The following is a 17,019-nucleotide window of genomic DNA, read 5'->3' on the forward strand; positions in this document are numbered from 1 at the left end:
AGAGGTTTTGGCCCTGGCTGATTGCCTACATTTTGTGTCTCTTGTCTCTTTATTGTTTATGCTTTGGTAGTTGTTTGATGAAGAAGAACACTATAATAATCTAGCTAAAGTGAAGATTCTAATCTAAAGAAGTAAAAAGCATTCACAAGCAGTTATCATTATAAAGAAATCGTCTAATCACTATGCCCTAGATTTCTCAACATGGTATCAGAGCTAAGGTGACAAATCAAAGAAAGGGCATCTCATCAAGGGACACAAAAGCACTAAAGGATCAAATCTCGAAGGATATCAAAACAAAGTCAAGATCTACAAAGAAGTGTCAAAACCCTATATTGAAGAAGAAGTCTACACCAGAAGAAGTCTTAGGATCCTCAAAAGGCCACAAAGACCCTACTCAAGTTGAAGGAACTTACAAATCAAAGTTTCTTGAAGACTATTCATCCTAGAGAAGCAAGATCAAGGATGTTTTCATCATCTTCAAAAGTTCTAAGGCAATCTCCCTCTCGTAGAAGCAAGGTCCTTACCATTGAAGAAAATCATCCAAGAAGCATCAAGACATCATAAAGAAGTCATCATTGATCATTATCAAGGACATTACCATCAAAGGATCTAAAGTGATCTCCTTCTTTGTAGGGTCAAGGATCATTCTCGAAGAGAACTATCTTCATCAAGGAGAAGCTCTCTATTAGCTATATCATCATCAAACTTCAAGGAGGCAACAAGTGGAAGAATCCTCTTCACAAGTAAATATATTTATGTCTGAATCTGTCAAAATGTCTTTTTGCAAGGAAAGCAAAAAATTGTTAGGGATTCAAACTATTTTGCATGGAAGAAGATGACAGATCTAAATCTCATTGAAAATGAGGTGATGGATCATGTCAAAGGCTCTATCACCAAACCGGCAAAGGAAGATGCTCAAGCATCTGCAAAGTTTATGAAAGGGTAAGTGAGGGCTCAAAGGATTCTCATAGAATCTATCAAGGATCCCCTCATTCCATATGTATCTAAACTCAACACCTCAAAAGAAATATATGGCAAATTGGTAGAGTTGTTTTTAACTTTTTTGTAAGCACTGTAAGAGAAGTTATCTCTCTAGGGCAAGAAATCTACAAGCTAAGGATATCAAAAGAAGAAGGGATAGCCTTGTACTTTATGAGGATATTTGAAACAAGGGATTAACTTCAAGATCTGGGTGAAATAATGCTTGATAAGGAGATGACTACTGTAGTACTGTTATGAAACCAGCTCAAGAAAAGATAGATCAACACCTTAGAATTCAGCCTCTTCGAGGGGGCAACCTCCTTTACATTACATAAATGAACAATTCTTGGATGATTTAAATGACAAAACCTCCTTTCTATATATAGGAGTCTATGGAGTCACAATATAATCCAGCCGACCTAACAATAATAATATAAAGCCACAAAAATAATAATAGAGGGATTCTATGGGCACATTAATAACAATATGGGGGCAATGGGGCACAACAATATAAATAAGGGGTATAACTACAATAGTAATGGGGTAATCACTAGTATTATAGGGACCCAACATGCCCCTCTCCTTCAAAAAAGTGTTGTCCTCAACGCTTGAGTAGTTTTGGATACTTCTGCATAAAATTCTCATCCTCCCATGTGGAATCTTTAGCGGATAAGTTCTTCCACTTGATAAGGTATTCTGAAATTGATCGATTTCGTAGCTGTCGAGTTCTTGTTTCTATAACTGCTTCCGGTTCCAATATAATTTTTCCTTCCTCGTCAAGTTCTGGCAATATTGTTTGAACTGGGAGCTTGTTGCCTATAACCTTCTTTAAGCATGAAACATGGAAAACTGGGTGCAATCGAGAAGCTGCAGGAAGCTCCAATTTGTATGCCATAGTACCAATCTTTTGCAACACCTTGTACGGACCATAATACTTTGGTGATAATTTATTATCCTTCTTAGCTTGCTTGAGGGACATTTGCTTATATGGTTGTAGCCGTAGGAATACCCAATCACCTACATCAAAACTTCTTTCACTGCGATGTTGATCTGCCTGTTGTTTCATTCTATTCTGTGCCAACACGAGGTTATCCTTTAAGAGTTGGAGGACTTGTTGTTGATGTTCGATGTGATGTTCCACTGCCTGAACCTTAGAATTTTCTCTTAAATATGATGTGATGGATGGTGGTTGATACCCATAAAGTGCCATAAATGGGGTCATTTTTGTTGCTGTATGAAAGGAAGTGTTATACCACCATTCAGCCAGAGGCAACCATTTGACCCATTGTGTCTGTTTATCAGATACAAAGCAACGAAGATATCCTTCCAAACATTTGTTTACTATCTCAGTTTGCCCATCAGATTGAGGATGATAAGATGAGCTATGAGCTAACTGAGTACCAAGACAAGAAAATAATTCTGTCCAAAAATTTCCAGTGAAAATGGGATCTCTGTCACTTACAATAATCTTTGGGTTTCCATGTAGCTTTTGAATTGTTTCCATAAATGCAGTAGAAACTGTACTGGCTTTAAATGGATGTGATAATGCACAAAAGTGTGCATACTTGGTAAGTCTGTCAACTACCACCATGATGACACTCTTTCCCTCAGACTTGGGTAAACCTGTGATAAAATCCATTGAAACCTCCTCCCAACGTTGGCTTGGAATGGATAAAGGTTGTAATAGACCCGGTGTCTTAATTGTTTCAACTTTATTTTGTTGGCAAACCAAACATTCTGCCACAAACTTTTGAATATCTGATTTAAGGCCATCCCAAAAAAATTCCTTCTTAACCCTGTGGTAAGTTTTTAAAAATCCTGAGTGCCCTCCTAAGGGAGAAGTGTGCAATTCCATAAGAATCTTTTGTTTTAGCTGGGAATTCTTACAGAGGTATAAGCGATCTTTGTACCATAACGAATCATTTTTCCAGCTAAATGTATCAGACGTACTGGAATCTTGTTGTAGCTTTCGAATAAGTGCCCACACTTCTTCGTCATTCTTCCATTCCTCCCTTGCTTCATTTATCCAATCTGGTTGGATAATAGAAATGGCGCACAACAATGCTTCCACATCCTCATCCTTCTTGAGAGTGCATCTGCCACCACATTTTGCTTCCCTTTTTTGTAGATGATTTCAAAGTCATAACCCAACATCTTTGTGACCCACTTTTGTTGCTCTTCAGAGGATAATCTTTGTTCTAAAAAGTATTTAAGGCTATCATGATCCGTTTTTACCTTGAAGTGTCTTCCCATTAGGTAGGGTCGCCATTTCTTAAGTGCATGGAGTATTGCCAACATTTCCTTCTCATAAATAGCTTTGCTTAAAAACTTTCCCTTGATTGGACGACTTTCAAAAGCAATGGGTCTTTCATCTTGCATTAGAACAGCACCAATTCCATTTCCTGAAGCATCACATTCCACAATAAAGGTTTTTGTGAAGTCCGGTGTAGCTAAGACCGGTGCTTGGCACATTGCCTCTTTAAGATGTTCAAAGGCCTTTGTTGCTTCCGGAGTCCATGAAAATGCATCTTTCTTCAATAATGTTGTTAGAGGTGCTGCTATTCTCCCATAATTCTTAACAAACTTGCGATAATACCCTGTCAACCCAAGAAATCCTCGCAATGCTTTATGGATGTGGGGATTTTCCATTCCTTAATGGCTTTAATTTTGCTAGGGTCTACCTTAACTCCTTCATGAGATACAATATGACCCAAATATTCCACCTCCTGGACTCCAAAGAAACATTTGGATCTTTTTGCATATAATTGTTTCTCCTCCAATAGTTGTAGCACCCTGTCAACATGTTCAACATGATCCTTCCAAGACTTGTTGTAGATTAGTATATCATCAAAAAATACTAACACAAATTTTCTAAGGAATGGTTTGAAAATTGAATTCATCAAACCTTGAAATGTTGAAGGTGCATTGGTAAGGCCAAAAGGCATGACCAAAAATTCATAATGACCCTCATGAGTTCTAAATGCCGTTTTTGGAATGTCTTCAATCTTCATTCTGATTTGATGATATCCTGAACGAAGATCCAACTTGGTGAAGTAAATTGATCCATGCAATTCATCCAGTAATTCATCAATGACAGGAATGGGGAACTTATCTTTAATAGTGAGCTTGTTGAGCTCCCTATAATCCGGACACATGCGCCATGATCCATCCTTCTTGTGCACCAATACTACTGGAGTAGAGAAAGAACTTTGACTCGGTTGAATTATACCAGCCTCTAGCATTTCTGCAACCATACGTTCAATTTCACTTTTTTGGACATAGGGATATCTGTACGGCCTGATGTTTGGAGGAACACTTCCTGGAATCAGATGAATAGCATGATCATGATCACGCATAGGTGGGAGACCTTTGGGAGTCTCAAATACCTTGGAATGATTGTCCAGGACTTTTTGGAGATCTGGAGAAATAGATGATTCCAATGTGGAAACATCTAGCGAACATAATTGTGCAATTACACCCTTTGCTCCTTTTTTAGAAGCTTTGTCATACCATTAGAGCTGATTATCTTTCCTGGTTTCCCTGCAATACCCCTTAATTCAACTTCCTTTCCTTCCACAGAAAATTTGATGAAAAGTTCTTGAAAATTAAAAGCTATTGTACCCAAGGATTGTAGCCATTGGACTCCTAGTACAACATCAGCACCTCCCATTGGAATGGAAAGCATTGGGCTAGTCAATACATATTCTCCCATGGATAGCTTGATATTATGGCACTTTCCAGAGCAATTTATTGTTCCTCCATTTGCAATCATCACTTGACACTCTGGTGCTGGATATAGGAAGCAATTCAATTCTTTTGCTACCCTACAATGAATAAAATTGTGGGTGCTTCCTGAATCAATCAACACTATTACCTTTTTCTTCTTGATTTGTCCTTCTATCTTGATGGTTTGAGGAGTGGTAATTCCCGCCAATGCATTACAAGATATGGTCGGATTTATTTGTTCTTCATCTAGGCTTTGTTCCTGGAGTATATCCTCTTCTTTTGACCTTTTTGCTCCTTTTCTTCTTCCTCTTCACAATCTATGTAGAATAATTTCTTCTCAGCACACTTATGACCTTTAGTGTATTTGCTATCACAACTGTAACAAAGCCCTTTTGCTCTTTTTCTTCCAATTGTTGTGGTGTCAACCTTATAGGTTGTGGAAGACTAGGGGCAACAACACTTCCGTCTTTATAGTTGTGAGTGGTATGCTTCCTGGTTGCCATAATTTTGCTTTCCATTTTTCTTGCTAACCTGAATGCCTTCTCTAATGAATCAGGTTCCCAAAGGCGAACATCATGTTGGATATTATCCTTTAAAGACCCTATGAACACATCAATCCTATGCTCCTCTGGAATATCTTTTACCCTTATGTTCAATTTTTGGAACTCCTCAATGTGCTCCATTATTGAACCCTTTTGTTTGAGACTTATCAATTGGCTAAAAAAAGTGTTGCTTTTTGTATCCTCATAATGTGCTATCAATTCTTCCGTAAAAATTGCCCAAGTGATAAATTGTTTACGAGAGCAAAGCCATTGATACCATACAAACTGATTTGGTTCCAAATATAAAGTTGCCATACGTACCTTTTGTGTGTTTTGCACATTATTGAGATCGAAGAACTGCTCCATCTGTAATATCCATGTGGCGGGATCCTTGCCATCAAACTTCCTCATATCGATTTTTGGAATATGGTGGGTCTTCGATCCAACATTAGAGTCTATGGAATCATGATTAACATTTCTTTTGTTCACATCATGAGTTTCCTTTACAACCTTTTCACCATTAGTAAGTATTTCTTGTAGAAAATTTGTCAAATCTGTCTTCAAATCTGCCATGTCTGTCTTCAAATTTGTCCTCAAATCTGTCTTCAAATCATCCATCTTAGCTTCCATGCCCTTTATCTTAGATTCCACGCCATTTATCTTAGCATCTGTTAGCTTTTGTGAGCGTGACATTTGTTGCACTTGTTCTTGTAATTTTGATATATCATGTAGCATTTCTTCCTCTTCTTCATGAGTCATGCTAGAGCTTTCAGGTTCCTTACTAGGTGTTTGCATTTTCTTTCCTCGGGGCATCAGTTACCGATAATAATGCTTTACTATGCCCTTTGAATTCCTTGAAACCAAGCTTATGCAAAAATAAAAAATAAAAACTACACACCTTTTTTTACTTTGTAGAAGCCTGATATTGAATCTGATGTATCTCTGTAATTTCAAATCATCCAGTTCTGAAATTGTGACCTGTAGTAGCCTTCTATGTCCTCTTTCCAATGCCACTAGTCTGATCCAAATTGGATTCTCCAAGAAAGAGTTATGCACAATCTCCCGCAGTGACCTGATTATAGACTAGTTCAGTAGAGCGAACTTGTATGAAGTGCCACGTGTCACTGTTTCAACCTTTGACTCTGAAAAATATATAAAACAAAACTACAGTCCGTCCTCTTTCTGTACCTTCTTACGAAATTTCAATCCGATGCTCAGAAAGAAAGTTATGACGATTTTCCCCACGTCACCTGTTTTGAGTGTAATTCAGGAGTCTGCAAAAAGACCAACTTCCTGAGATCATATCTCCGAAAATATCGCGCGAAAAGCTCTGAAATTCGGACCCAAGGTTCAACGCGATTTCTTCTCAAATGGGTTTTTTTGCGATTTCTGAAACGTCATAGAAAAAAAGTTATAGCGAAAATGCCACGATGACCTGTTTGGAGCAGCGAAACCCTAGAATCCAAAGCTCTGATACCAAATGTTATGAAACCAGCTCAAGAAAAGATAGAAAAGATAGATCAACGCCTTAGAATTCAGCCTCTTCGAGGGGGCAACCTCCTTTACATTACGTAAATGAACAATTCTTGGATGATTTAAATGACAAAACCTCCTTTCTATATATAGGAGTCTATGGAGTCACAATATAATCCAGCCGACCTAACAATAATAATATAAAGCCACAAAAATAATAATAGAGGAATTCTATGGGCACATTAATAACAATATGGGGGCAATGGGGGCACAACAATATAAATAAGGGGTATAACTACAATAGTAATGGGGTAATCACTAGTATTATAGGGACCCAACAAGTACTAAATGCACTACCAGAGGAATGGGGTAACTTTACTTCAAGCATTTATGGGAAGAAAGAAGCTACTCCATTCCGGGATTTATGGTCTTTATGCAAAATTGAAGAAACTAGACTGAAGGCAAAAATTGATGTAGGATCCAGTGAGCAAAATCAAGCATATGCTACTATGGCAAAGAGAAGAGGAAAGTCTAGGAAATTTGGTCCTTAGAAAAAGAAGAAGAACTTGGCTAAGGTTCAATGCTATGGATGTCAAGAATATGGGCATTACAAAAGAGATTGTCCTAAGCTCAAGAAGGACAATAACAAAAGAGGTAGAGAAGAAGCCCATATCATCGAAGAAGTGGAGGAAGCTGAAAGGAAGAAATCCAAGAAGGAGGAAGTAAAAGATCTCTACTGTGATTGAGATAGTCTTCCTCACCTAGTTCTTTTCAAGTTCTTGTTTTCAAGTTTTCTATTGTAAGATATGTCTATCGTGAATCACTAAGGAAAATGATAGGATGCATCATGGCATCATAGAAGCATTAAAATCAAGAGCTTGTGATAATAGAGAAAAATAACAGAAAAGGAAGTCTATGGCAGTCACTTATGGAAGGATATAGCTCTTGGTAACCTCATTAGAAGCATAAGTGACACTTATGGGAAAAAGAAGAAAAAGGTCATCTAGCACAAAGTTCATCATACATCAGTCAAAAGGGAACATTTGCTAGATGAGGATACTCAAGATCCTCTATTGGAATCTTCATCGGAAGGCCCACCAATCTAAAGAAAGCAAGGGTTTCATCAAGAATTCCAACTTGTGGAATTCATGGGATTATGGTATGATGACAAAAGAGGTGAAGCAGATCAAGGGATTGAAGTTATTTCAATCAAAGAAGTTGCTGAAAGGAAGTCTAAGATGACCTAAAGGAAAATGAGATATGTATGTTTGTATTCGATATTGTAGAGTCATGTCATATGGTTGAATGTTCTATCTCGAGAGCACGATCAAAAGAAAATAATCTCCTCCCTTGAAAGAACGCAGGAAGGCATGGGTCACACATTGTCTAGATGAAATCAATATAATATGCCCTCACATGAAATATGAGGTGGTTGACAAAACTGGAGGAACTATGAATGGAAGTTCCTAGAAGGAAATGTGCGAAGAAGAAATGAAGAGATCATGAAATATGCAACTATGGAAAGGGCAATCAACACCTGAGGACTGAGAGATTTGACTAGGATATCTCTATGAAAGATATGAAGACTATGATGAAGTTTGAAAGAGAAAGAGACCCTTGACAGTATATATCTTTTGGAGATGAGTAAATATGTATGCAGGATGTTGGTGCGAACTAGAAGATGTCATGATGAAAGATCATCACAAAGGTAATTTTGATTTAATGATTCATTTCGTATTTTGAATAATATCTGGATGGACTTATACAAGGCTACTAAGGGAAGAACTGTGGATGTCTTCTAATATTGATGCCCATGTAGTAGGATGAAAGATCCTTAAGGAAACATGGCATGAAGAAGGCAACATGGCATGAAGGAAGACCATATATGAACTGATGGATCACTTTCCGATGAAAGAAATAATGACATGACTGATTCATGGATGAAAGTGATGGATGGTTTGTGCCCTACGAAGAAGTTTCAAAAACATGAAGACTCCTAAATAAATAAAAAAAGTTCATGACATTGTAAGGAGGAGTTCTTCAAGTAGTTGGTTGTCTGATCGTCTCCACCTAAAGAGCTGTTGTAGGTCCCGAATTAAGAGGGAGCCTAGAAACAAGTTTCTAACTTGAAACTTGGAAGCAAATTCCTAAGCCAAGAGGGAGCTTAGGTACATTCCTTCTGTAGGAATAAGTACATTCCTTCAGTGAAATGGGTATGTCCTCTGTAAGTTAAGAGGGAGAGATAGACACATCATTCTTGTCTTCACTTGGGAAGACAAAATGGAGGATTGGGTAAACATCTGGCATCCGATACTCTTTGAGGATGAGTTAGGGCACCCAAGATAAAGAGTAGCTGTAGAGGAGTGATATTTTTTAAGGATTGGGAATTCAAGATAAGAATAGTCTTGGTGTAATATACTTTGAGAGAACCTAGGTGGGGTATGTTCCGAGAGAGACAATGATGAGGGTGTCTATACATCATTGGTCTCGCTAGCATTGTACTCTGATCTTGTGGAGAGATAGCGTTGTTAGTCAAGGCCTTGCTATGTGACAATGCTGGATGATATGATGCTATAAAGATGGGTTACCAATCCGACTCTTCTTATGAGAATTCTTCAGATTGAGAATGTCCAAATACCTTGTATGGATAATGAATACCTCCAAAGTTAAGAGGGAGTGTTGAAAAGTGTAACTAGGTTCGGTCTTCATAATGACATGTGTAATTATGATTTTATGTAATTGATGTAAAGAAGAAAATAAAATTATTTTTATAGTGCTTGATTCATGGGTTTCATGATCAAGGAATTTTATTTTATAGTTAAGACTCCCATTGTGAGTCTTTAAGGTTGGTCATCAAGTCATAAAGTCTAAGAAGTCAATGTCATATGTTGAAGACATGTTACATATTGTAAAAAGTAATTTTGATAACCCTCCAAAGACCTTGTCACAAGATATTCTTCATGTCGGCCTAAAGATATTTCTAGAAAGGCATGTCAACCTTGTCACTAGAAGAATTCGACTTATTTGATGGGTAGACCACTATATATAGGCAACTTGGCCTTCATTTGAAGACAAGAATTCAGTCAAGCAAATCTGAAGCAAGAAGAGGTGCAAAAAATCAAAGAAGATAGCCTCATAACCAACGAGGAGGAGGGGAAGAGCGAAGTTTTTTGGTACTGTTTTTAGGGATAAATCTCCTTGCACGTGTGGCAGAAACTAGGGTTTTTGTAGAAGTCACATTAGTCCTAAAGAAAGTCATTTAAATGGTCTCCATTCCAGCTCCTTTGCTAGTCAAGATCACCTAAAGAAGTCTTCCGAATAAGTGAAGAAGGAAAGGGTCTCCACTATATCTCAATCAAGCTCACACGTGGGAATTGTAGTAGTACAGTTAGGTTGAGAATTGCAGGACTATGGTAGGAGGCCAGAAAGTCAAAGTAGTCGAAGTTAGCAGTTTTAGAAGTCAATTTGGCCAAGTGTTGACTTGGGCAAGAAGAAGCAACAATGAAAGGAAGGATCTTGTGACTTGGTCTTGGAGAGGCAAATAGGTCAAGGGTCTTGGTCTTGGTATTCATCAATTGAAGTCTTTATAAGAAGAAGAATTTGTTTGGGTTTTCCTCTCAAGTTGGAGAGAGGTTTTGGCCTTGGTTGAACGCCTACATTTTGTGTCTCTTATCTCTATTGTTTATGCTTTGGTAGTTGTTTGATGAAGAAGAACACTATAATAATCTAATTAAAGAGAAGATTCTAATCTAAAGAAGTAAAAAACATTCACAAGCAGCTATCATTATAGAGAAATCATCTAATCACTATGCCCTAGATTGCTCAACAGGGCAGTGCGTTGTCCACTAGGGTTTGAGACAATCATGGGTTCCTTACTGTGGAGGGGGCTCATCTTTGGCCCATAGGAACCAGGGTGATGGCCATAGATAAGGGGTAGAGCTCATGTTTGGCTTTTGACCACGTGCTAAATTTGTTTGTCCCGACCATCTTTTGAATTTTGTGGTACATTTCCTGTTGAGAGTGGCCAAATTATGTTTTTTTCTTCTTTTTAGCTGCATCAACCTACGGGGCATTGTTCCAGCCCTGACCCAAGGTGTGAACAAGGGGAGGGTGAGGCTAACCCTTTGTGGACCCAGTGGACAAATGTGGACCCATATGGGAAAAGTGATAACTGGAGTTAAAATGAGTGGAGGGGAGTGATGTATATGGTGTCGGGAAGCGGGACCACGCAACCAAAATTGGGATTTCCCATGTAGTGCTAGCCTTAAAGCTAATAGTCAGTAAAGGAGATCCCACAAGATTAGGGTATAAGGCTAACCACCAAATCGGGCAAAGGAGACAAGAGTATAAACCTAGCCCGCTCTTTCCACCGAATCCCCCCACCAATCCATACCCAAAAGTGTTCATGATAATTAAACAACATTACTCAAACTACACCAATGAAAAGCCATACCTTTGAGGTCGGGAGACCCACCTTCAAACATATGATCATAACAGATGGGTGAGGGACCACATGGTTGGCTCAGGTGGCAGAGACAGTGGCACATCGAGCTATCTGGTGGTGCCAAGGGTTTGCTGGCTGTTGGCTGAGGACCATCTAGGAGAAATTTTCTCCTATGGATACTACCCAAGGTTGGTGGGTAACAAGCCCCACTCTCGATCCTGAAAGGGTTTTTAGAGTGAGACTAAACAAGCTCTCCTCTTGTGGACTTCTTGCTAATCTTGGACAGGAGGCTATTTCTGATATCCATTTGCTCTTTCAAGGTTAGGTTGAACAAGACATGATGAATGAATTGTTTTGTCTTGGTAACTTTGCTAACATCAATGGCTATCATAATAATATTTTGGATAAAGCTATTGAGAAGTTGCCTTCATTCCAAGGTAACTATGCCATTAGTTCCAAGACGCACCTTAGGAACTTCAACCTTTGTGTGAGTAAGTGGTTAATGCTAACCGTGAAGATGCTAAGATGAGACTTTTTGTCCTCTCTTTAGATGAGGATGCCCTTGATTGGTTCACTAAGTATCCTGCTAATTCTTTTGATTTTTTAGAGTCAATCATTAATGCCTTAAATGAGAAGTATTGAGATAAAAGAGAAGAAAGACATTTGCCCAACATTATTAGCTATTTTTAGAAAAATGAGAATAAGATGGTTGAGGAGTTTAACAAGAGATTTAATGATATTGTGAAGGGTTTACCTCAGGATGTTAAACCTTCAGAGAAGTTTCTTTTGATCTATTATATTGATGCTTTTGGTGTTGATACATCCTATGAGATGAGAAGAAAGGAGCCTGCGAATTTAACTACAGCTCAAACAATAGCCCTAAAAATAGAAAAGGCTGGAAAGGATTTTGGGTAGTCAAAGATTTCGGGTTTTAATAGAGGACCTTCAAAGTCTCATGAATCCAAAGGCAAAGATGAAGCAAAGGAGGTTGATAAGGATCCTATCAAGGAGTTAACGCAAATGATAAAGAATATGTAGCTTAACCAAACCCAATTAATAAAGGCCTTGGAAGCAAACCATGCAAAAGAAATAAGTGCCATGCAAAATAGGTTGGTGAACATGGAAAGGTCAGAAATGCAAAGGTTCCAACTTAGGCCCAATGGTAGATGGCCAAAAAATAAGGGCCCTGTTGCACACTTTTTGTCATAGTTCCAAGGAAGCATTTGTATCATTTTTTCCAAAGTTCAGAATCATAAGCCAACAGATTATTATGTCATTGTAAATTCATTTTGCAAATTTATAATATACATGATGCTAGTACGACCGTTAATTATGTAACAACCTAGGTAAGCCTACGATTTTGGCGACAAATTTCATCCTAGGAGTTTTTTCGTTTCTCTGATTATCTGTGTTTCTAAATACGGATGATCGACATAGTTTTTCTCTCCAGCCTCACCCCAAAGCTATGATGGAATTTATCGTCGAAGTCTTAGGTGAGTCCTAGTTTTTAGTCGAGTCTTTTGTAAAAGTGATTTGGGAATAATTTAAGCTATTTGGCTAAATTATTTTATTATAAATAACTTGGTCTACTAGATCATACTGTGTCGCAGAAATGGGTAATTATTTGAGGGTCTATAACGAATGGGTATCCCCCTTTGAGGGTTGAATTTGTAATATTTGATGTAAAAACAGTGCATGACCCCTTGCAATCAGACACCATGGCTAAAGTATTTGAGGGTGGAAAAATAATTAATCCCCTCAAGTGTCAATTAATTAATTTTTTTGGAAAAATAAAATTAAATCCTAAGCCAAAAAATTAATTAATTTAGAGTCAAAAAATTAAAATTAGAAAAATTAATTTCTCCACGTGGAAAATGACCAAAAAATTCGTGGGTCAAAACGAAGATAATTTTTGGAGGCCCCCCACTAAGGCAAAAATGGATGTTTTAAGGAAAATTAAGCCCTTGGACCTTGGTGGTTAAGTCAAAGTCAAATTTTTGAGGAAATTAATCCAAATTATTTATTTTGGATTAATAAAAATAAAAAAAATGGTTTTTATAAGAAATTTGAAAGTTCCTTAAAAATAAATATTTTCGACGACAAAGATTAAAAGATGATCAAACATTTATCAACGGTCGAGATTATTTTGACGGGGATCAAGCCAACTAACTGCTATTTTCCACTTGGAGGATTTATCTATAAATTAGAAGCCATTTGCTTCTCAAATCACAATGATTGATCTTTTGTCTGATGTAATTTTGTAAACGTTGGTGTGAAGCCACTTTTCTGCTGGGAAAGTTTGAATCTCATAATAAAAGACTTTGGGGTACAGTTCATGGTGTCTTTGTTTCATTGATTTGTGGTATGCGTTTTCCTATATTGTGCTTCAATATCATGTAAATTGTTATTTCATTTTGTAGATGATAGGAACATTCTATTGGTAAGTTTTGGGCTTATCTTACGTGATTTGATTCATTGTATGATCTAATGATTTTTCTGAAGAAATATATATAGAGTTTGCAGGTTCCCAGACCCTTGGGCTCCAAGTTCACAGACTATGGACACAGGCTGACGTTGTTTGGATTGAGAATATTTTATGTGATTTTCTTACTTCTCTAAGGCTGTGGTTAATATCTATCATTCGAAATACATCTAGCCATTGTCAAACTTTTTATAAAAATTATAGTTCAGAAAATCTTTCAAGCATTGTATATTTGTATATAATTTGTAAATTATTTTTGTAAGATAAGTTTTTGTAAATAATTTTTGCAACAACTGGGGTTTTATTTTATTTTTGTATATATGGGGTTTTTTTGGGAAATTTTCATTTTATTTGTATAGGTGAAATCTTTCAAGGTATCAAAGAAATGAGTAAATTTTTGAAGTTTCCAACCCTTAAAAGCCCTAGACGTCTAAGGTTTTTGAGCCCATTTTTGTAGGTTGTTTATTTTCAAATTGGGGACGAAACCCATTTTCTAAAGGCCTAGTCTTTACTCAACATAAAAGGCTAGTGTTTGGGACCTATTTTGCAAGCATTAAGAATGCTGTAAGCCCTACAAGGGCTAGATCTCATTGCAAACAAAGGTTTCTTTAAGGGATTGACATTTTATCTCTAATAATTTGTGATTGCAACAGTCATAAAGATCCAATCTTTGAGATTTGAGCTAACATTTTGTGAGTGCAAGTGTTGAGGAGTGATTTCTTTCACATCTCCAAACTTGGCATAGGCCATTAGGCCTCGGGTTTTGTTTCTACCCGAACTTATTGGTTACCAACGGGTCTTTACATCTTCACATTTCATAGGGACTACCCCCCATAGCCTATTGTTGGGAGACAACTAGAACGGGGAGGGCGGGGATCAGAGTGACAACCCCCGCCCTAATCGTTGTCGGATCATGCCTGTACAATTTGAGTGACAACACCTCCTATTTGTGCCCCTCCTAGATAGTTAAAGAAAAGACCCTAAAGAAGGTCATGGTGGCTTGGGACACATGATAACAACCAAGGTGAAGTAGGGGAACAAATACACAACTAGTAGGTCTATAATCCAATTTTAACATGTGATCCATATGAAAATGCCTTAAACACTAAATGAAAGCACTTGGGTATAGAAATGGTTAAAGTACCACACAATAGATGACCCACCTTCATCAGATGAGTAGGCTAGATCAATGAAGATACTGACTAGATCATGGATGAGATGCATTTGAGGCTGGCTATCTGTGGATCATGGTGGGACTGCTGGCTGGCAAGCTGCATTGTAGGAGAAAAACTGTCTCCTAGGGTTACCCATGTATTTGGAAGGGAAACACTGAACAGTTCTCATATAGGATATGAAACATTTATAGAGCTTTGATATATATGTTGCCTAAATATGATGGACTGGGGCATGGTGTCTTAACTTTTATCTATAAATCTCTATATTTGTATTCTAGAAGTTTGATTGGGGGGTGTCTTTTTACTAAGTTTTTTTGTCATAAAATCTGAGGAGCTTGGTTTTCTTATAAAACTTGACAATCTTATGCTGCCTTTCAGATAACTATTTTGTTTATGGGCTTTTCTAGTTGTTTGTTTGGATTCGTTGGATGTGCTCAGGTTTTTGTAATAAAAATATGAGGAGCTTTGTTTTCTAATAAATTCTCCACAATCTTATGGCACCATTCAGATTATCTTTTTTATGGGCTTCAATACTTGTTTCGTTGAATTCGTTGAGTGTACTTTACTTGTTCCTCTACACAATGTGGTTTTCCTGCCTTGTGAATTTTGTGTTTTCATCCCTAGACCATGATTGAGGTTATGTTTGTTTCTTCTTATTCTTTCAGAGGTTGACAGACGAGTTGCACAGGCATTGAGCTACCAAACAGACATACCATGTTTTCTGTCTCGTGCTTTTCAAAAGGTAACGGTTCTAAGGGTTCTGTTGTCATTCCTACAATTTTAATTGGTTATGAATTGTATAGCAATTGTAACAAAATGATCTAGTTAATGCAAATGGTGAAGATTGGTCTAGTTATTGAAATGTTTTTCCAGGACCCCCCTGAAATTAAGGATTTTCTGGAGTTAGACTTTGTGAAAGATCTCAACAATAAGGGAAATTCTCCTTGCTATGGTATTTTTCATTATATAATATTTCTTTTGTCTTCTATCCTTTTTGGCTTTACCTTGCTAGAAAAGCAATAATCATGTAATACAAGTTGGATTTTCGAGCTCATGTGCTTTTCTTGTTCTTTCACAGATATGGAACTGCAGGTGATAGATGTGGATTATGATGACTCTTTCCTGGAGTGGCTTGAAATAATATTGCAGAATGCCTCTAAATACTGGCCTGCTCTTATTGAGGAGCGTCTGTGGTGAGATTTGTTAACCAGTTATCCTTTTTGGACACCTAGTCTAAACTGATGGGTTCAATGACATGGTTGCACTGCCATAGGGCTGTATGGGAAAAACAGGAGTTTATGAATGGCTATAGGAATAGAGTTTGTATTATGCAATTATCTCTACTATTTACAGATACATGGGAGCAACAGATGATGACATTAATCTTTGAAGAGTTTGTTTTAGGGGCATGGTGGTTAATACATATTCCATTGAGAAGGGCAATGATGTAACTGATACAGTTGAATAATGTATGTCTGGAAAAGATGTCATATTAATCATTAAACATTTTACTGTTTAATGCAAAATTTGATCTATTTGTACCATTTATATGTTTTGAAATTTTAGTTTATGTGTCTTCCAAGAGATATATTTGTTTACAGTTAGAAGACTTGTTTTATCCTTGTAGTTTTAGAGGTTCCAATGGTTGATCATTGACCAACTTCAGTATGCTCAAAACATAAATGTTGGTCTCTTCAGTAGACAGTTTTAATGCTTTGGTGCTCAATAACTGTTTTTTTTTTAGAATCAGACTGTTGACCACAAATGGGAAAACTACATAAACCAAGAGATCAAAGTCTCAAAATTTTCCTGTGTATCTGTTTCTTCCTGCTCAGGGCGATATTGTTTCATTTCCTCATCATTCATCCATCATGGGGTATGGATGATTGTCTATGTAAGTGATAGGAACTTGTTGATGTAGTCAGTAGCAATTGGTGATATCATTCTGAACCACCATGCTAATTTTACATTGATTGAGTTATATTCCTAGTATATTTGCTTATTTGCAGTGGCAAACATTGTTTTAACTCCATTCATTTGTCCATGCCATGGATTGCATGCAGTGCCATATATGAAAGAAGACATTGTTTTGGTCCCATTGACACACTTGGTTGCAACCCTCTTGGGATTTGCAATCAAGCAAAAGAAGGCCTATCAGTGGGAGACTGAATCATCTTGTGAAAAATGGGGAGCTAT

At 37.3% G+C, this 17,019-nt stretch overlaps 1 protein-coding gene across 2 annotated transcripts in view; it reads left to right on the forward strand.

Moving 5' to 3' along the window:
• LOC149174919 (uncharacterized) overlaps nucleotides 1–16,149 on the forward strand; it is a 34,597-nt gene extending 18,448 nt beyond the window's left edge. For both annotated transcript variants that reach the window (XM_089422713.1, XM_089422711.1), the window contains exons 3-5: nucleotides 15,489–15,565; nucleotides 15,697–15,775; nucleotides 15,902–16,149. In XM_089422713.1, the coding sequence (XP_089278839.1) occupies nucleotides 15,489–15,565; nucleotides 15,697–15,775; nucleotides 15,902–16,020 (275 nt within the window). In that variant the 3' untranslated portion in view covers nucleotides 16,021–16,149. The remainder of the gene's footprint in view (nucleotides 1–15,488; nucleotides 15,566–15,696; nucleotides 15,776–15,901) is intronic.
• The last annotated feature ends 870 nt before the right edge of the window (nucleotides 16,150–17,019 follow it).

The sequence above is a fragment of the Pinus tabuliformis genome, chromosome 4_1 (genome assembly GCF_031772625.1).
Source record: "Pinus tabuliformis cultivar Carrire ecotype Pingquan chromosome 4_1, CPIR1, whole genome shotgun sequence".
Classification (NCBI taxonomy): domain Eukaryota; kingdom Viridiplantae; phylum Streptophyta; class Pinopsida; order Pinales; family Pinaceae; genus Pinus; species Pinus tabuliformis.